The sequence below is a fragment of the Amia ocellicauda genome, chromosome 16, assembly GCF_036373705.1.
Source record: "Amia ocellicauda isolate fAmiCal2 chromosome 16, fAmiCal2.hap1, whole genome shotgun sequence".
Lineage (NCBI taxonomy): Eukaryota > Metazoa > Chordata > Actinopteri > Amiiformes > Amiidae > Amia > Amia ocellicauda.
Genome location: NC_089865.1, coordinates 14,146,097 through 14,168,358, shown reverse-complemented (window position 1 = coordinate 14,168,358; position 22,262 = coordinate 14,146,097). Strand labels below are relative to the sequence as shown.

General features: G+C 37.1%; 1 protein-coding gene across 1 annotated transcript in view; it reads right to left on the bottom strand.

The window, feature by feature from the left end:
- cerkl (CERK like autophagy regulator) overlaps positions 1-18,490 on the bottom strand; it is a 39,525-nt gene extending 21,035 nt beyond the window's left edge. The window contains exons 1-2 of the mRNA XM_066687474.1: positions 18,064-18,490; positions 7,044-7,283 (exon numbers count right to left, since the gene is read on the bottom strand). Of these exons, the coding sequence (XP_066543571.1) occupies positions 7,044-7,283; positions 18,064-18,403 (580 nt within the window). The 5' untranslated portion in view covers positions 18,404-18,490. The remainder of the gene's footprint in view (positions 1-7,043; positions 7,284-18,063) is intronic.
- Between the last annotated feature and the right edge of the window lie 3,772 nt (positions 18,491-22,262).

Here is a 22,262-nt window from a genome sequence, read left to right as displayed (position 1 = left end):
TATATCTACATTTTCTTACTTCAAAATTGAGGTAGAGAGGGGAGGGAAAATTGTGATTATGTGTCAGTGCAAATGGACTACCAGCAGCACCACTGATGATTCAAATATACTCAAATTAATGTTAAAATTAGTGGATACAGATTTGTCTATCTAGCCATCCATCTATCGATCATATGGTATTTGTTGCTGTTACAGGGCTATATAGGACTATATATATTTTCATACATATATAAATGTACCAATGTGAAAGATAGCTCCTTCGGTTTGCTTGTGTCTACATACATATACATATATATGAATGTTTTCCTGGAGCTGGTACTCTGTTTATCCACCACATTCATAAAGTGTGGGATACTATCACTCTGACATGTGTACTGTTCTTGTATAATGGTATTGAACATCACATTTGAAAAGCTTTGCATGACACACAGAAAAACGAGGCCTGTCTTCTGGGAGTATGACAAGCAAAAATGGTCTCCATTCAGTGAAAGTGATATCACAACAGTACTTCCATGACTCCTAGACACACATCTGCCAAGTTTTGGTTCATTACAACGAAGAGGTCTTTCACCAGTTTCAGTTTATCATTTGTGGTTCAAAAGTAGACAATCTACCTCAGCATACGTTTTTCTACTATTTGCTTAAGTCAACCTTTTAAGCGACAGTGAATTCCTCAGTATTAAAATAAAAACACAGATATGTCAACTTGGCTAAGTTGAGAAGTAGGTTTTAAGGCTCAGAACTTCCAGCTGGCATTTCTGTTTCTGTTTAAATTGCATTTATTTATTTGTATTATTATTGAAGAGCACATTTATATGACTGAAATCAGTAGTTCCATAAACTTTAAGGCATTAGTTGATTTCTACTAAACATTACTGATTGCTTTGTCTACATCCGTGTTGCCTGCATTGATGTGTATTTGTAGTTTTTATGACAAACATGTTTAAAGAAAATACGAAAATTAAGCACTGTAAATCAAAATAAATAGATCCCAAAACATAACACCAAAATGCTCAACCAAAAACCACAGCGTTTTGAAAAATAAACTTCGATTTTATCCTTTAAGGAAAATAGAGATTTCTGTAACAATTTTAATCAAATACATAAATGCGCATATATATATATAACCCTGTAACCTTCAGTATGAAGACAGAATGCATATGTGTATGCCAAAAAAAATGTTTAATTATATTATTATAAACAGATTGTGCTTTGGTAAAATGCCTGTTTTTAGTTTTTGCAATGAAATAGAACATAATTATAAGGGGTAAAGATATAACAAGTGTGTCCGCCTCTCTAGTGTGCACAATGTCTGCCTAATGTACTAAAACACCTATATGTTAGACAGAAACTTTCAGAAAATGAAAATATATTATGAATGAATTACATTAATACAGTGTTATACTATTAAACCTTGTACTCACAATCTGTATATAGTATTAAAAAATAGCTGTGTCTTCCCAATGTACTCTTCTTAACAACTCAAGATGTTTAAAAATTCAAGCTATTGTAGATTCTCTCTTATAGGCTTAAACAAATATGATGATTTGACCAGTAGAGTGCAGTGCATTAGTACATCAAAGAGGATATTTATTTTTTATTATCATATTCAGCATTTCAGACATTAATGCAGGTTAATTAGACATTCATTTAATGTACAAATAGAGCATTCTTTAGTAGTTTTTTTTGTTTCTTTGGTTTTATAAAGCCAGTCTGTTAAAACAGCTTTACTGTGTCCCCAGCCAAACTCTGTGTGACGGGGTGTTAGAAATATCCCACCATTGTAGGGGTTCTATGTTAGTTATCTTGGACAGATGAGAAATGAAAGGATCTTTGGTCCCCTCCCCCAGCACAATCCATCCCTATACCCCGGATTATAAGTATGAGCCTATCCCATGTTAACCTCTTCAGGTTCAGTAAAGCTGAACAGCGGGTGCAGGCGACTCTCCTCCGACGAAGAGAAGGGATGAGAATGGAAAGCTATCAACTCTACTGGTCTGTTCACATGGAAGGAAGAGATTATGTTCAGTATTAATGCAGGGTTAGGCAGAAATCTTGAGCGTGGATGGGGACTTGCCCTCGTCCAACAGCTCCTGCAGAAACTGTAAAATCACTGCTATAGGGCAGATGACAGGGTCATGACCTTTGTCATGTAACAACAGGCGAGAAGAGCGCGTCGATAAAACTTGTCTGAAGGTTCTTCTATCTCAAACTTTCTGTCAGCACACTAAAAAAAAATATTTTCACTTCCACAACCCACCCTTCTTCCAAACTCCTGTATTCTTGTTGGCTAGCAAGTTAGGCGATTCAGGAATTCAGCTGGTGGGTGGAGCTATACATTAGATTAGAACTCTCTAGATCTCTTAAATTAAAATAATTATATTTGTACATTATGCAGTAACTTTTACATTTGACTAAGCTATATTTGCTTTCCAGTAACAGCAATAAATATAAACAAAATATGTGAATACCGATTCCAGGTCCTTAAATTAGGGTTCATTAGCTGTTCTCAGGACAGGCTCTGGTGTTTACTCTACAAGCTACAAAACACAGCCAACTGTTCCTCTACTGGTAACAAATGTGCTAATATGAACCCGTTTAAACTCGATCTATCAAATAGCAAGTGAACCATGAAAGAGGGAACGCTAGTCAAGGTGAGGAGAACACAAAGGTCTAAGAGGTGATTACGGTCCACTTTCACATTCACATCTGTGCCGGTTTCGTGTTTCTGTTGTACCCTTTTTCACTGGAAATATAGCAATTCCTCATTTCGCATTAAAGTATATAACATGGGTTATGTCCTAATCATGTCAAATGGAACTGGTGTATTGATTTAATTGATATGCTTCATAGAAGGCAATGAGAAAGTATCTCCATGGAGACATCTTATGACTTAATGGAAAACTAGCCTGTTAATGTGTAACACTAGGCACTCAAACCGTAAAACCGTAAAATACATTGCAGAAGAAATTGCTGTGTGGGTGTGTGGTTGCTACTTTTGTATATAAAGAAAAATATATAAAACTGAGTGCGATGCAGATGATATGGGAACCACACAGGTTTTGTACTCATAAAATTGCACATTTCTTTAGATATTGATAGGACATTAAATAATTTAAATGTTTTAATCTATTGATCCTAAATGTACATCAAAGTTTTCACCTTTAAATTATGTGCTCTATATTGCAGTCCTTTGTAGGTTTTAGGAGAACATAATTCAACAGTTATTGACTCATATGCAATGATAAATACAATCATTCAATCAAATTAACATTTTAGAAACAAATTACTTATTTTTCAAATAAAAAACAGAAAGGGATGAGGAGATATATTTACAGCTGACCTTTATGAGTCAATTTCTTTTATAAGCTGTACTATTCCTTACGTTTCCCTATTAAAAAATAATCTTATTCATATTTTATATCTTAAAATACTACTTTAATCTTACATATAGTGCATTTTGATATAGCATCATAAATATTCTATTGAATATTGCTCTAAAGTTCAAAATTAACATTTATAAAATGTCCAAATTCTGGATAAAAAAGTTAATTGCATAAATTATATTTTTAATAAGATGAATGGGATCTGCCATTAATGTTATACCAGGACACGTTTGTATTCAGTTATGAAACAATACTGGATGACCCTATGGTGAGCTGCCAGTTTATTTTCTTTCGGGTGGTTTCTGATATAATAACAATACGGATCAAGTTTATCCTAAAGTGTGAATATAAGCTTTGACAAGAACACCAATGAAGATTTTTTTTTTTTTTCTCCTCTGGAAATAGGCTTTGGGATATATCCCAGAAGGAGCATGATTGACCTGCCCCACAGAAACTGAATTCGTAATCTTTGAAAAGGGTTTAGAAAAGTCTAGGGCAATCTACATACCGTCATTCGCGGATATCAGAAGAAGTCCAACATTGCACAGGTGTCACTATTGTTGAAAAGCCTCTGCAAATTTTTGATTATAGTATAGCTCCAATATAACCAGTGAGCAGGTTTAATCTCGGCCCTGTGCATCTCAGCTTTTTGCAGCTCATGTGTCATGGTGCATCACATGGCTTGTCAGTGCGATTAAAAAGCAGTATTATTTTGCTTCCTGCATTCAGAATTCATCTTTAAAGGAAGGTTTTTAAGGCACGCCATTTGTATTGGGTGTCAGATGGGCACACCCTCTATTGTGCCAAATTATTTAGGGTTCCTCTGGAACAGTCTGTGTTGCAGGACTGTGAGGTACTTTGGTAGAGCTAAGCAGTGGAAGTACTGCTGTAACAGGTGAGGAGTGATTTAGCTTCTATAATCCAGCGCTCAGCGTTTCCCCTTAGGGAGCATGATTCAGCAGCAGTGACTTAATAGTCTATAAAACAACAGAGATAATCCTGCTATAGAAAAAAAGCCATCTTTTATTTACTATTGTGAGAGGCTATCAAGGTATAATTTTGGTGATCAGTCATGCACACCAACATGTGGCACAGCCAATACATTTTCCAGGTCTCCTAATGTGGGAACCTAATGTACTGCAAGATACCAGTATGTCTTTGTTAATTAGCGCTTCATTTTTTTTTTTCCGTCTCCCCAGATTCAAGAAAACAGCCAAATAATTATGATAAAGGTTACAGAGAGGAGAACGGCTTTGTTCCACCCATTATGCACTAATGAACCACCACTATTAATCCAACCTCATACTATAAAGATGTATACAACTTCTCACTTTTTTAAAAGCTTTTCAGTGACTTATTCTAAGCAGTTACTGGAGTTAAAGTGTTTCAAATCATTATCTAGTTTAGTATGGCTTGTAATGCTTATTTTAATAGAAAGTCAATGTTTAGTTTGTATTCAATTATTGTATTTATTTCCATCAAATTAATATACAGATCTCAATTATATCCTTTAGCCCTTCTCAAGGCATATGATTATTATGTTCATAGATCCATGTTAGCAACACAGGAGCATACAGCTTTCTAGTGCAATTTTCAAAAAATAAAACCAGAGAAGAACAGGACTTACTGCACTCTTCGTGGGACTGGGAGAGTTATATACAAAAAAACAAATTTTTGAGTGGAAAGAGAGATTCAATCAACTAAGCAAGAAATGAGAAACATAAACTAAAGCACAAGAAAATAATAATAATCATCGTTTTCAAAAGAGATAAAACCGAGGTGGAGTTAAAAGACTGATCACTTCTTTATTCCCTTAGTGACTAACAAGTATTTCTGTTGAGTGGGAGCATGTACGTTACATCAGCAAGCATTAGCAGCTGAAACTCTAAATCAGTGGATTAAGCAGTCCAATAATAATACAGGAGAAGTATAATCTCCAGACTTTGTCTGCCTCATCAGACGAAAAGGATTTCTGAACCATTCATTTCTAAACTACATTAACTTATGTAAGTCATCAAGCTTTCACTGCGGAGATCAATTTAATCATGCAAGGACTCTACATTTGTAGCCTTATAATGTGTATATAAATACTTAAATATATATGTGTTGATGTAGGTATATTTTATTGTTGTTTGTTTAGTTTGATTAGTAAGAATGGCAAGGGTTTCTTTACAGAAGCATCTCTAGGTTTAAGAGTATATATATAGATAACCATGGAGATACAATAAGCCCCAAAGAAGATGAGATGGCACAAGGGATGTCTCAATAAAGAGATTAATACAGCTTACAGGTCTTTTTTAAGACTGTGGTACTTTGCAGATTGCCATGGAGTCCACACATTTCCAGATTCCAATATTTTCTGATGATGGTGTGCATCTTATAAATCTGTTCTTTGTGCTGACAAAGGATGTGTGATTTGAAAGATATTTTTCTGAAGTAGCACATCACATTCCCAGTGACGTGCTACTCAGACAGTTGGGGGGCTAGGCATCTTCCCTATCTAACTGCTTGTTTCCTAGGGATCTCCAGGAAGACACCTGCTTTGTTTGGTATGGTATCAGTTAATATTCAATAATGTAAAAGTCTTGGCAGCCAGCAATGCAGAAACACACATAATTACTAACAACGGGGTTGCTGGTATCAACCTGTTCTTCCATTGAGCTCCAACAGATCCTGGTGGCCAACTGTACTGGAAGTCTAATGCACTTGGAAAACTTATTTACAAAACAGTAATTTAAGAAAAATAAGCAAAACACAAACTAGTAGTTACTAAAGTATTTTGGAGTCATGGTATCATGGTATGTTGACTGTGTTTTTAAAAAGGGAAAATGTTACTTCCTGCTTGTGTAACCAGTTATGAATCAATATTAAAATGAATTTTGGAAAACCACAAACTGTTGGCACAGCCCACAAGGGTGGCAACAACTAAGATAATATATGGCTGTGGAATTATAATGGATTCTGTGGTGAGATTTCCAGCCTAATGTCAATAAATGTATTTTGTACAAGGGATACAGAAAGTATGTATTTTAAATTTCCTGATTAAATAAAAATATGTCATGAATTTCTCAATGCATATTATCAAACCTGGAAGGATTATAAACAAATATGTTGAAGTGAAAAGCTCATCTTTCCTTTTGTGTTTTTATTATGCAAGTTTTTACTCCGCATATTTCATCCCTCAGTCTCAACAAAAGACAAATGATAATTTTCATTAAAACATTTATTTTTAAGTCTTAATAATAAATACATGTATTTGAGTATACTCAAATACAGTTTGCTAGTTAGTACGCCAAATATAGAACATTCGTTAATACAGCAATGGTAGCTCCAAGCAACTGTTATCTGTTTACAATGACAACCTTATCTCTCAAAGGCAGTGAAGCCAAACTATATGTTATCAATAATAAAAATGAAACACAGGAAATGAGTGCTTGAAAGTTGCACAATCTTGGCATAATCTCTTCAACTTTTACTTCCCCCATTTATGTAATAATAATGTAACTGTTTTTTTGGGGGGTTTTTTATGTATACAGTAGCATTCCAAGCATAAACTAGTAAACGCCATTTACTGAACTCTAGTTGTCAAATTGTGTCTTTTGCATTTACTTCCAAAGTAAAATACCTTCATTAATACTTCACGGACAATGTACTTACCATTTATTATGTCCTTCAGATGTTTGAACCAGATTTCACAGTGGTCCACACTTAAATTGCTGAGATGGATGGTATGATCCTTCAGTTTTCGGCCTTTCCTGACACACTGGAACAGAGTTATACCTAAGAGAGTGCCTCCTGTCTGCTGGCCGACCGAACGGCGGCGCTTTAGTTTCACACCAAAAACATCCTTCATCTCAACATGTTCTTCTTGACAGTGTTCACCTGCTTTGGATTCTCCTGTTGAAACATACAAGCGATAAAGAAGACAATATGAAACTGAGGTGTAGAGATATATTGCAGATAGAGTTATGGTTATCCTGCACAATGTAACTGAAATCCTACTAAGAAGAGAAAACTATACTTCCAACATCATCTTATGCAACAGCTTAATGTTAATTTGAAAACAAAACAGTGAATTAATTCAACATTCATTTTCTCACATTTACTCCCATAAAATGAGTCCCTCTTGGAATTTTACATTCTTGTTAGTCAGTCAGAAACACAGGCATGTAAATTGTAAAAAACCAAACGGAAGCTTAGAAATGCTGTAATTTTAAAAGTGTCAACCCAGTTCCAAATGCATGCATGTATTTATTATTCTTTTATACTACTTTTGTCGGGCAAGAAAAAAAAAGAATGTGTTCATAGTTTATTTTTATTGTATTTTCTGTTTATTGTATTTTTTTGTTTGTTTGTTTTTAAAGTATGCGAAGGCTATGCTACGGTGTCCAACCCACTAACAGCATAATGTGCTGCTGTGCTTCGATATTCTCTGTCACTTCAAGCTGAACACTATCACCATTTGATAAAGTCTGCCAATTAAACTGCATTTAGATATGTTTCAAAAATGCAATAAACATTAAGTAGATGTACCATCATATCGCTAAATATGTCTACATCTTCCCATTTAAAACTCTTGCTTCATTAGGAGCATGTTGGCCGTAACTGCGTGTTTCAGAACATTAACTGTCCTCTCACATTACTTAATAAGATCCTGGGTACCATCTGTTCCTGCACAGGATTTAGGTATACATCTCATGGATATCATGCTATTTACTTAACTTCACAGCCTCTTCTCATTGTGCTTTCCACAAAAAGAGTCAATTTAATTAAAGGGAATAAAGATAATCTTTCTAGACATACTCAATATGTGAGTAGTAAAGACTACAAACTGCCCTATATTAACTTTGTGAATACACAAGAAAACCTCTACACTCACTTGGCAATGCTTTAACAGAAAAGGAGCAGTCTCGAGCAGTTTTTTCCCCCTTAAACATTACAGTAAGCCGAGGCCTTGTCTAAATCAATCTTGGCACATCTGCCTGATGCAGACCGTAAACAGGATTAGAGTTGGATTTATCTGCTTGACACTAATTGTGTTCACAGTTTCTGCACATGTCCACTTTTTAAATACGGCCTTTAAAATAAGCCTTCCTGATATATGAAACTCTTGACAGCCATTTTTATGCACAGATTTATGTTCGCTCTGCCTAGGTTTTATGGAACTTGTGATATTCGGTCTTGGCACTTGCAAATAGTTATTAGCTAATTCCCTAATTAGGAATAATAAAATTCTGTTTGAATATGCCACACACTGTGCAAAACCAGTAGGATGCAGACAACGATAAATCTGAATACACTTTAATATTGAACTATAGACCTGTTATTTATATATTTGTAACTGCATTAACCTGTTATTGAAGAACAAACATTGGCACAAGTGTGTATTCTTGGCAGGAATAAAGCACACCAGGAGATTTTTCTTATTTTTTTCTTCTACTTTCTTTTTATTCTGATATTTAAGTGAGTAGATTTCTTGCCCCATGTAGGAGACCTTCACTTATAACTGCAGTAAAATAGACTTCATTGTCAAAGCCAAAAGCATAACCCATACTTTATAATGCAGCTGAACCAAGATTCCAATATATATTGGAGCTCATTAATAACTCGGTGCAGTTTATTAATGCTTTTATTACTACTTGCATATCACGGATATAGATAATACACATTCTGTTTTGAAAGGTTGTATTATATCGTACTATATATACATTTAAACAAGATTTGTAACTGCTTTTTTACTTTTATTGGGGAGGGGTCCAATATCTTGTTTGCTTTTACAGAATTTTGACCTTAATACATCAATTGCATATATTTGTTCTAAAATATATCTGTACAATACGAAATAGGAAGGTACTGAAAAAGGTACTCTTCCTCAAGGTGAATGCATTATGTATCATTTTAATGGGAACTGTTGTCTGTGGAAAGTATACCATACATGAAAAACAGTCAAAGTAACTTTCAATACCTGCTCTGAGAATTGAATACTGCTGCAGTCATCGTTTAAACATGGCAGGGTAATGAAATAACCCACTATACAGCCTGCAGACCACTGTTTCTCCCAAGAATCATTTAGATGTCACTAAAGTAGGCCGCCAGCAACCAAATGTATACAATAAAGGTGTTTTACAAAACCCACAGTCTCTTCTATTGATGTGAATTTTGAATAGATTACTAGTTATACAGCCCCTTTCAGCATGATGATGCAAGCATACAGCAGTCTCAGATTGCCTGTTGCTGGGAAATAAAATTAAATCCACTTTACAAACTCATCCACTGTACTGCCTACGCTGCTCAGGGCTTAAATCCTTAGATACTCGTAATCTATAATGCTCAAGTAACAGACTATAATACTCAAGTTAGAGTAGCTGGTTCTCCGATAATATCTGCGGGTGATTTGGTTGTTTAATTGGTTGTATAAATTCAATTGTAATATAAAATGTCACGGTTTCCTTTGTTGACATCATTAATTTATTCTAGGAAATAATAATATCTGTATGAAGGCAATTATAATTGTTTTAATATGGTGGCTAAAATACCCAGATTATTTAACCTTCACATCATATGTAGGATCACACACTCACATTTATTCAACAACATCATAAAGAAACTCAACTACTAAAGTACTAAAGGCTCAATTCATTGGTTAATGAAAGAGAGTAATCATACAGACAATCAAAATATACATTTGTATTCCATTTCATGAGAACAAAGTTAATAATAATAACAGTTGGAAAGACCCTGTTCTGTTTTGTTTTTTGGTTTGTTTGTAGTTTTGATTGTATCTGTTCAAAGCGGACAGTTTGTGACTCAGCTCATTGTGTCATGGGATCATCCTTATGTTCAGGGTCACTGTTTCAGGGAGATACAAGAGCCTGGATCAATAGGACACAAGCTTGATAACACTGTGTTCCTGTTGATTTCTTCTGCTTTGTTCTATCGCACTTGCATTCAGCTTTTAATCAATCTGTATGTTGGTGAACTATTATTAGTGTTGGAACAACTGTTTGCAATCACAGTGTGTCAGATAAAGGACAAAGGAAGTCTGCTTTTAATGCTCTCTAAAAAAACTAAAATAATTAAGTTGAAATTCTAAATAGTATGATCTACTTTGTACTGGTAAAGCTTATACTTTTGTAATGTTTCTGTTATGAATTTGGAATGTATATGAATTTACTTTTAATTTGAGTACACCATCCTATAGATGCCTCGCTCACAATTTCATAAATCATGTGAATTTCAGTATAGAAAGTTCATATAGTGTACAAAACACACCTTAATGTTCTAGCATTGCATGCTTTCTTGCTATGGTTATGTAGACTGGTTTGCAACCTTGTCACTGTCATTTTTTAGCAAATATGAGATTGATTTAAAATGACATGATCAGAACAGCCCTTAATTTCAGTCACAGTAAGAAGTCCCGAGATTAAATAAAACTGTGCAGTCTTCTAGAAAAGTTTATTGCTTCCAGATGGATACAAGCTTCCTCTCAGCACTGATCTCGCTCGCTGTGTACATGGGGTGCCATTTTCATATCATCATGCAATTAATGAATTGACAAAATACATCAATTTTAAACAGGGTTTTAAAACATAAGTAATCCAATAAAAACAGTACGACGCACCACATTTAATTCAATATAGAACCTAGAAAGTCTAACACACCAATTCACGCCAATACAAAACAACAAAACAAACAAGTGCAAGATCAAAAGTAACATCCACACAATGTCTAACCTCTTCTAAACTCCAGTTTGCTGAATTATCTGTAAGAACACACATTTATGTATTAAAATAAAGTCTGAATGGAACGGTCCCAAAGATGGCAGTGGTATAGATTAATAGAATTGAAATGGCTTTCTCCCTTCCACACTAACCTTACATATAAACAAACAGGTCTTGCCTTGTGTGACAGTCATTATGTTTTATTTATCTGCAGGTAAAACTCAGAAGATTGCATTGAACAAAAAATATGATTCAAGCATAGTGTTCTTGCAGATGAAACTAATACTGGATATTGAAAACTGTCCAAGCAAAAAAAGACTTTGCCAGGTCAGATTGCATGCTCTTTGCCCCATGTTGTGTTGTGCCATGTGCTGCCCTGCATGCTGTCTAATACCATATTTTCCACCTGTGCCTGTAGAGATGAGTGTGCCCAGACTGACACAAAAAATTCAATATTTACATTTTCATATGATTGTTTTCCAGCATGCAGGAAGCAAACAAAGAAGACATCCGCAAATGTTTGCTCTGTGTGTAAATTATTTGTTTACACTATTACATACCTCTTAATTACATGGGGCTGCCTATCACAAATCTTTTGAAAATCTACATACACGACAACTAATTATCTATTTTTTGTATGCCTTCAAAGTTTATTTAATGACTGTTTTAATTCACAATGCACTAAAACATCCATGGAACATTTGCACGTCAAACGTCCACTTCTATCCAGTTCTAATGGATGACAAACACCTTTAATTTTACTTTCTCACACAAACAGACTCTCAGGTGTTTCTGAAAGGACATTAAGTGTTCTGACACAAAGTGTTTGTCATTGATGGTGGCAATGCTAAATTTGTGCTTTTTTACAAATGGACTGGTATGCTATCCAGGTCTGTTTCTAAGAGATATATAATTGTGCATTACAACATCTGTTGCTTTGCATTTTCTGCCTCCTGTTGTACCTTTAAGACACCATGCAATGAGCCTGCTAAAGCCCATATGAACCTTGTTAACTCAATTAAAAGTCAAATAAATAGCACCTAAAACTGAGGTCAACAGTTTTTTTTAGTTTGTTGATTTGTTTTTTTGTTTTTTGTTTTTTTACTCGGTCTTTTGTCAAATGTGTAAGTGAGTGTGTGAACAGAGTTAAAGTGCTCTTTCAGGAATTCGATATTTCTAATTATCTTGAAATAAGCAAGCATGGAAACAGATTTTCAATATATTACACAGCACTGCAGTTTGTATCTACAAGGTTTCTCTGTTATTTATTTCCTTTAGAGAGAATGCTCTAATGTTCAATACTTAACATATCATAGCTATTATTATTATAGGATCTGTTTAAAATAGAAAACTGCTCCTCGTTTCATAATATTCGTGCTGCCTGAGAGAATGAGGGAGTTACCGAGAATATTCTTAAGCAGCTCCACTGTTTATTAGACTGTGGGATGTAAACTAAGCCCTTAATGATTGAAAAATGTTTGTCACTTTGTCTTCTCCCTGGACACTATAAAACAGGATCAAGTAACCTCAGAGGTACAATTAATTCGTGAAATTTGAGGAAAGGCAGGTCTTAGGAGTCACAGATTTAGAAAAATAAATATATAAAGAAGTGACTTTACTGGTCAATTAAATTCCTCAAAGCCACAAGAATCATGGGTAGAAACGGTATCCTCTTCTATGTGAAAACAAATGTAAAACAATTCTTCATGGAAGTATAAACAGAAAACAGTGACTCTTGTTCAATCGCTTTAAAATAGTTTCCTCACACAATTTATGTAAAAATGATTTACAATGATTTTGATGGGCTATCTGGGCTATAATAAATGTAATAAAATTGACAATCCGATTAAAGTCACATTTTAGAAATGCTTTACTGTAGTTTATCGGTAATGCTTGTTTGCATTATTGTGTAATCACATAATGTTTTAATACCTAATCAGATTATCAGGGCTTTATCATCATGTTTTGAGTGTAACTGAACTTGATTCAATCACATAACTTATTTTGTAATGCAGAGTGAGATCAATTAACATATTCATTTGTTAAATTATTTAATAAATAAGAATCAGACATACAGCAATTTCATAGTTTTTGTAGTCTTGAAAACCACCGCAGATCAAATGAGAGAGGTTCTGGGGTTACAAAAAGGACATTCAGAAAATAAATAGTGCACAACAAGCTTTGGAAGCTCAAATCTTACAGGAGGTGAAATATGTAGAAAATATCTTGAGCAACCGTTTCCATATTTTCCAGTAATGTCTCATCGTTGCAGGCCACACAACAGATCACAGTGTTCCATATTGCCCATCTTATTCACCTCTCAAAAAAATGCTTAATTTCATTTAAGGTGAATTTCAGCTGTCACTGTGTTTGTGTATGACAACACCAGCTACAAGGATAAGACCTTCCCACACAATTGCCATAGAAATTCAGTGGTTCATGTGATTTTTAATGCCCATATAAGAGCCCTTGCCAGTTCTTACTAGGTGAAGCTGTGCAGTTTAAAAGATTGTCTGTGCCTGATTTCATACCATAGAAATGAACATATGGAGGCAATACAGAAGTAAATACTGGAAGTGTGTATCAGAAGTTACACAGTTACTGAATTAATAAATAAATTCCAACAAGTTGCACAGAATAGTTTCAATTCTTCAGTTTGTCTTTATTACTCTCAGGGAAGTCTTGATTAACAAAAATAACTATTTCAAATGTCTTTGTTTTCTCCACTCTCTTAGTTTCTTTCTTTGTTCACATCATTCATTTGAAACCCTGTTATTGTTTGAGTTGGTTAGTTTAATAAAGATAAATAATCAAACTGTGCTTTTTATCAGTTACATTTATTTTTTGATAGTAGATTAACAATGATTTACCTTTAGCTCTATGTATCCAATGGCCATGAAAGGTTAAATTATATGATATGGAGAATTTACTTCAGAATCGACAACATTCATGAAGGGAGTCCTAGCTCTTTTTATACTGGTAAACCCTTTGAAATAATGTGGATCTACAATGGCAGCTGTGAATGTTTCATTTTACACAACAACAATTCAACATCTCCAAAGAGAATATCCAGCTTCTAGAACATCATTATGTATTTAGAAGACTGTTTTTAGACACACACATACAAATGTAACATTTAATATGACAATCACCGGTGTACTTGGTTTACATCAACTACTGCAATTACAGTTTCCTTGGAGACTTCGATCTGTCCAATTACCCTGTTGGCTTTTGCATTTGTCTGGATATTCGACACCAACATGACTTCCAGTTTCCACAAAAACAACAATGTGTGAACTCATCCAATTCACAGAAAGGAAGTAGATGGATTTTGAAGTTGAATAAAATCATCAACCAAAAGCTGGGCAGCTGTCGATTGAAACAAGATTAGCCGAATTATGGAGGGAGAAAAATGATATTAATAATCCAATCCCAATTATTCTTAAATTAAATCTTAATATTTAAGGTATGACAACAAATATGACAGGATATCATCCTATTGTTGTTTTCATGTTTTGAATTATCCTATATAGTTTGAAATTTACTTACTACTGAGGTTGATCTCTTCAAACATGAGAAATCTTTCACTATAACTGCAGGACACAGGACACTATTGCAATAAAAATATCCCCAGGCAGAAAAGAATCACATCACCATCAAATAGAGAAACACAGCGTATCCATGCTTCTGTGTCATTTTTTGGCAGTTTTGTGATAGCATTTGGTAAAGGCCATAGGGGGTGATTAGATGGATGCTTTCTTTGTAATGAGAGTTCTGGCTTAATAACATTGGCTTGCATCACAGACACAAATACTGTCTATAAAGCCCAAGCAAATTAAAGCATTACTGATTGTAAAACGCATTATAAATGCTTTTTAAAAAATACAACAAAAACAAGTAACTTCAATGTTGCCAACTGTTGGACACATTTCAGCTCTCTTGCAACATGATTATTATTTATTGTGTGACATCATGAATCAAATGATAAACACTATTTACACCAAATATATAAAAAAGTATAACAGAAGAGCCTTGAAGTAAATACTGTGGGAAACCATCATGTTTATGTTGATTATGCAAACTAATGAAATAAAGACTTTAAAGTAATTCTGCTAAATACGTAATGATGTAAAGCAAAGAATCTGTATTCATTCAAATACGTACATAGACCTACATTTTATCTTCAACACAATTCATAAAGATGGGATAACATTCAATTAAACTGAACACGATAGTATAAAATACATTTAAAATACAAATTATTTCAAAAAACAGGAGGTGTGTTTTTTTCTGAGTATCATTTACTTGGACATTTGCTAACTGTCCACAAGACTGACAGATGCCTTACTTTAGGTGGTCATAACAAACGGCTGGTGTCTATTACAAGCACATCTGTTCCACATGACTTTTTTTTGGCAACATATTCCTTATCACTTTTTGTCTGGTTTCTGTGTTTACTTTCATTTTTCTTAATATAGAGCAATATCATATCTATTTTTTTTTCAAATAAGTAATTATTTAAAAAAGTAAATGAGTATACAAAAATCTCAACTTAAACTGTATATATATATATACATATATATATATATGAATTCAATTTATATATATATATATATATATATGAATGCAATAAAAAACAATTTATATATATATATATATATATATATATCATTAAATAAACACATTAATTAATCAAACATAAAACATTACTGGTATATTGAAAGGAGACTAACTAACATGACTGCTTCTGATCAAAGGAGACTTCAAACTGTATCAAATACTTAGAATTTAAAATTTAGACTTAGAATTTAAACTATCTTAAAACAAACAAATACATTAATTCTAATAGTACATATTATTTGATGCTGATTTGAAAACCAGTAAAACTCAATAAAATACCAATACAACACAACAATTTCTGTCCGTGAAACTGCAGCAGAAAGCTAATTGACCAAGGGAAAGTAGTTTTTGATCAAGGGAAAGTAAAGAGGAAAATCCTTTTATTAAATGTGTGAATTCAATATGCATGTCCTGTGAACTTTTCAGCATGGGATTTTCAGCTTGCTCCAAACTCATTGATAAAGATATTTAAAAAAACAGGTAATGGTAATAATATGAAATCCAGCCGATTTGAATTCATGTCTTTATTTATTTTTGTCCTCTATAATGTCTGGGCTGGGATTTCTGATCCAGTGCCGGGAAGTGTTTGATCATTTTCATTACAATTTAATTTAAATAATACAAATAAAAAAGATATATATACTGAATATGTACATGATGTTTCCCATTATGGTGAACATGTCTCCTATAGTTATGTTTAACAGCTTTGTTAAATCTTAGAAAATCATGTCTACTTTGGGCAAAAAATCTGTGCAGATGGAGATATTATGAAGGAAATCAAAAGAAGAGTGAAAATGGGAGGGGAAATCTACCCATATACCTGAAGAGAAAAGTATTTGATCGATGCATACTACCAGTGCTCACTTATGACACTAAAAGCTGATCAGTAAACGCACAAATGTTACAGAAACTGTGGACGACACAAAGGAGCATGAAAATGTGTGCTGGCAATGACAAGAAGAGACAGAAAAAGAAATGAATGGACCGAGAACAAACAAAAATATGTGACATCATTGAAAGAGTGAAAATGTTAAAATGGCAATGGGCCGGACACATTACAAGAACAGATCAAATATGAACACAATAAACTTTGGAATGCATCCCAAGAGAAGAAGAAAACATAAAAGATGGGAAGATGAAATAATACATTTTGCTGTTGTGACATGGGGAAGAGAAGCTGTAGATCTAAGTATATATATATATACTTAAGTAATAACACATTTGTAAGTAAAAGATGTAAAGATGTGTAAACATTAACCTCTGAAAACCTAAACTCAAGTTGGTTCAGGTTGAAATAATCAGTCAGGTTTCCAAGGATGCAGAAGCTGAACAAAGGTCGATTTATGTTGGCCATTAAATCTGGATAAACATCATAGCACCCCATTTAAATACATGTAATGTCCATACATTTAAAGTGCCATGCCATAGAGATGTTCATTGTAGAAATCTTTTCTTTAGCTTCCACAAGATGAAATACAAAACGTGTTGAATCTGTGATACTGTTTAGAATCCAACTAAAGTATCTCTGTTAATTGAAGTGTTCTGTGCTGATCAATACAGCTTCCCTTCTGTCTGTGTGAAGCATTAGACTAATTGTATGCATTGCCTGACGTTTTTCATTTACATTCACTCCTTATCAGTTAACAACTGTTTAACACTTCACTTTCACAAAGCAAAGTCAGCTACAATCTACATACCGCCCTGTTTCCATTCCTAGCAACTCTATTTACTTTCTCAAAAATGCTAAACAAAATGGTTTAGAACGTGTTTAAACGTCAGGTGTTTATTTCATTGGGAACAAAACAGGAACTTGGTTTTTTCAAGGTCTTGTTGCAATCCAGCTAAAGGTAAATAAATATGTGAGCAGAAGACCTTATAAGCCTTCAACAAATGGGAGTCACATTTGGGGGAGAAGACATTTGAAAAGATATATTGGTCTACTTTGGTTGACTCAATGCTCTTCCCTCAATGCACCTAATTCCTAATTCATATTAAGTCCACAATTATGTTTACAAAGATCTGGTCTGCTAAGGCTCAGGCCAGTTTTGTAATGTTGGACTTGAATATGTATTATGTTGTTTAAAATGACAAAACATCCTGAGCCTAGCCACCAGTGTCAGGTGTGTTTCATTCAGGCCTGAGCAGATCTTTGTATTGGGTTAGGAGAAAAATGCACATCTTTGATCAGTCCTGCCCTTGCCTAGGTTTCGGTCTGCTGTCTTGATCTAGGCGTGCGTGCGTGCGTGCGTGCGTGCGTGCGTGCGTGGCTCCGCTCTGTTGCGTGCAGAAACGAGCCCGCTTTGCCATGGGAACAGTGCAAACACAGCGCAACCCACCTGCAGGGGTCTCGGGCTGGATGGGAGCCCATGCCAGCCTTGCCGGCGTCAGCACTACGTCGCAGCTGGCTCTCTCTATCTGAAAGATTCCTCTGACAATCGGCTGCCCGGCGGGTTCGGTCTGAACGCATCTCCCAGCCCCTGCCCTGTCCTCTGCTTTGGGGGGTGAGGTCTGCACGGTGCCCAGCTGCGGGACGGACACCGATCGCTGCTGCTGCTGCTGCTTCTTGCCTGGGTTGTCTGTGCTGGCTGGAGACACCGGTTGCGTCTCATGCAACTCCTCCAAGCTCTCCGCCCAGGCATGGGGGATATTGGCGGATCTGCGAGGCGTTGCAGACATCACTGAAATGTGCAAAGCAAACGCCTTTCGGACAGTTGGCCGTTTCCGCGGCGGCGTGTCGCGATCCTGCGGGAAACTTCCTCGCGCCTGCTCGGTGGCAGGTTGAGCGCGCGCCCGCGCCCGCGCCCGCGCCCGCTCGTGCACAATTGTCCTATCCGCGCGCGGGCACGCACTTACTGCACTTGAGCGTCTGTGTGTTACGTGCGGTGTGTTGTGATCTAATAAGCATCTCGCCTAATGTTTCTTAAAAGAAATAATCTTTAAAAAATGGTATCTATAGAAAGCAAAAATAAAAAGAAGAGGTATTGTTGCACTTTATCCCCAGGTAAGATAGTCCTTAAAATAAATTTGAAAAACAACGTTGCAAAGAAAGACTATGCATTGAGCTTGCCTGTACTGACACGCTACTGTATCAAGCAACATGTTAAACCCATCAGTCAGTAGAGCCGTATAACTATTCTCACTTTCAAATACTCAAAAATCTGCTTTGAACCAAATTACTGTTCCCATTTTAATTAGCCCTGATCTGATCACTTCCCGAAATTTGGTGAACTAAAGTCGTGCCATGTTCAAATCTATGTAAGGAGGCAAATTAAGCTGGTTCTTTGAGAAGAGGCCTTATCAGTGCCTGATGACTGGTGGATGATTTTATCTACATGCTTCACTTTGACATAGTGCACTAATACAAATATATTATAATTGGGAAAAAAAAGTTATATGTATTTGTTCTGATGGTAGCCTAAATATGACATCAGTCATTAATCAAAGGTGATGTTGTTTCGGCTGCAGTTCTTACTTGCATCTATATTAGGCTAAATCAAAAGTCAGATCCATTCACAAATTAAAAAAACAAAACAATTATGTGATAGCTTGTTAATAGTGAACTCTAAAGCCATAAGTCTCTGATAAACACAATAATTACATAATTTCATGTTAGTGGTTGCAACAGAATATTGGTATGATCTGGGCTTTGGCGGTATAGTCACACTCAGTCCAATGTACTTCTATTGCCAGTATATCAGGGATTGTACAGATATGACAGAAACAGGAAGTTGGGTCTTCCCTGACAAGCGCACGTTTTAGGTCAAGTCAAATCAGATCTCAGAATTATCTTTTGCTTCTTTAAGTATCCTAAATTAGTGCTCAAGTATGCAGATTACACATGCATGTATCTTCAAATGAAACCATGTATAGATGCTATATTATTGTTGTTGTTGTTGTTGAATGCAAAGCCCTTTTCAGCACCATGGATAGCTGTCAGACGGCAGTGTGAAGTCCAATTCCCGTTCAAATCAAAAGACAGCCATTACCGAATGGGAAGAGCCTTCTGACCTGCCAGTCAGTGAAAACATGTACCAAAGCTGCCCAATAGGGGCCCTGCTGGCAGGAGGAAGACCCACCCCCGGCATCAGTGAAAAGTCTCCTCATGACCGCAGCTGCCTGCCATTTCTTGTTTCACCTTGCCAGTGATACTGCTTTTAATTTCGTTTGCTTGCGTGCGTACTAAAAGTTGGAGAAGTGTGCTCACTTGCTCTCTCTCTTGAGTTGGATTATTTGGACAACTAAACACTTGCATTCTTCAGAGTTTTATCTCTATTATTGGAGCTTTGCTTCTCTTCAGATGTAAGTATACAGCAGGAGTCTCACTAGGAGCTGACTTCGGTCCCTCCATTGAGATCTGCTGTGTGATCATTACTTCCTGTACCATTTTTTCCTACAGATTCAAGTGAAGAAGAAGGAGTAATAAAGCAATGCTGCTCCGGCTGGAGCAGTTTCCTGAGGTTTTGTTCGGCTGACCATCCTGCCCGCTTCTCTTCCCATCTCACGGTCGGGAAAATCCCCACATTGACTCGATCTCTGCTGGCAGGAGTCTAAACCATTCAGTACATCGAGATCAACATGACTGACCTCCTTCGACAACAACATCTGCCGACCTCTTGACCAGCTATCGACCTCTCGACCATACCTTCGACATCTCGACCAGGCTGTCAAAACTCTCAACCAAATGCGTGGCCCTCAACCACCACTAGCAACTTCTCGACCATCCCCGTCGATATTGACCACCACTGTTAACCTCTTGACCATCCCTCATTGAACTCAACCACTGCTGTCAACCTCATCCTTCTCCATTGACCTCTTGACATCGACATCAACATTTTGACCTTTCATCGACCTCCCGACGACCCTCAACCCTCAACGTCGACAACTTTGATTGATTTCGAGGCACCAGGATGACCCGTCGACAAACTGAAACTCGACTGAAATCGACGTCTGATTCGACAATATCGAGGCAGACAGTATTTCCTGTGAGGGGTTTGGCAAGGTCCTCCTACCCCATGAATTGTTAATTTAGATCGAAGGTTTGGATGAGGAAGACATCAGGACAGACCTCTTGCTGTCCAGGATGAAGCCTAAAGAGGCATTTCATCGGTGCTCCGGGTGCCAGAGCAAGCTGCCCTCTGATGATGGGCATGACCTCTGTGTCCGATGCCTGGGCGCTGAACACGCCCAACAAGCACTGACAGGCGACAGAGGCTGTGAGCATTGTACAGCCTTCATGTACAGGCGCCGCAAGAGGGCCAGGAACTCCTTGCCATCTTCAAGAGTCTCAATGAGCTGTCGCAGTGGAAGCTGTACCCACCTCTCTTCTGTAGATTCAGCCCCACACAGGCCCCCCCTGCAAGTGTCTCCGTGATGAAAAGCCAGACGGCGATCGTCAAGGGCCTCCCCGGTGAAGGTGCAGTCTGCTTCCCCCTCTCCGCCTCGTCGCAGAGAGGAGACCAGGCTCCTCCAGAAGGAGATCCCTGAGGGATAGACAGTCCCGATCCCGCTCATCTTGGCACTCTACTCCACAGCAAGTTTCACCATGCCAGTCCCCTCCCCCTAGAAGGCAAGGGGCACTTCCTTCCTGGAGAGAGGAAGAGGAGGAGTTTAAGAGCATGATGCTCCGACGATTTGGGTAAGTGACGGAGACCTTGGCCAGTCAGCAGCGCATGCTGAACAATATGTGGGCACGGCTGCCATCAGGACAGGAGGTGCAGGCTAACACATTGTTAGGCAAAGAACCCCTTTGACCTAACGAGGTGCAGGCTAACGCATTGTTAGGCAAAGAACCCCTTTGACCTAACAAGCAGTGCAGGACCACAGACGCTATGCTCAAGAAAGCATACTCCGCCAAAACTTCAGCAGTCCAGTCAGCCAATGCACAGGCCATCCTAGTCCTCTACATGGGACACCTGGTGGTTGAGATGAGGGAGCGACACTCTGTGGGAGATGCGGAGGAGCTGGAGCTTGTGTCTGCATATATGATGGATTTGCTGGGTGAGGGAGGGAAAGCCATGGCACTGCACCACTTTCACCTTGTTCTGACAGACAGGCATGTCCTGGTTCAGACAGACAACATGCCAGTGGTGGCATACATCAACCACCAGGTGGGCATACACTCCCCCAGACTACATCATGTGGCATGCAGACTTCTCCAGTGGGCGCAGGACAATCTCCGCTCAATACGGGCAATATACCTGCCCGGCATTTCCAATACATCGGCGGACATTCTTTCCAGGGGAGGGAGGAGGGAGACTGAATCCTCAAGTGGTGGAACAAATCTGGGAAAGGATGGGACGAGCTAAGGCCGCCTGAAAATGTCGTGGAAACACTGCAATCAGCCATGGCCCCCTCCACCAGGGCCCAATATACATGGTCAGCCTTCTGGTGTCTAGCCAGACATGCGGATTTGGTGTCATGCCCCATGTCGACCATCCTGTGCTTCCTGCAAAACAGCTGCCAGAAGGTGGGAAATCTGCATCCACATTGAAGGTATATCTGGCTGCCATCTCAGCATGCCATGATAAGATGGATA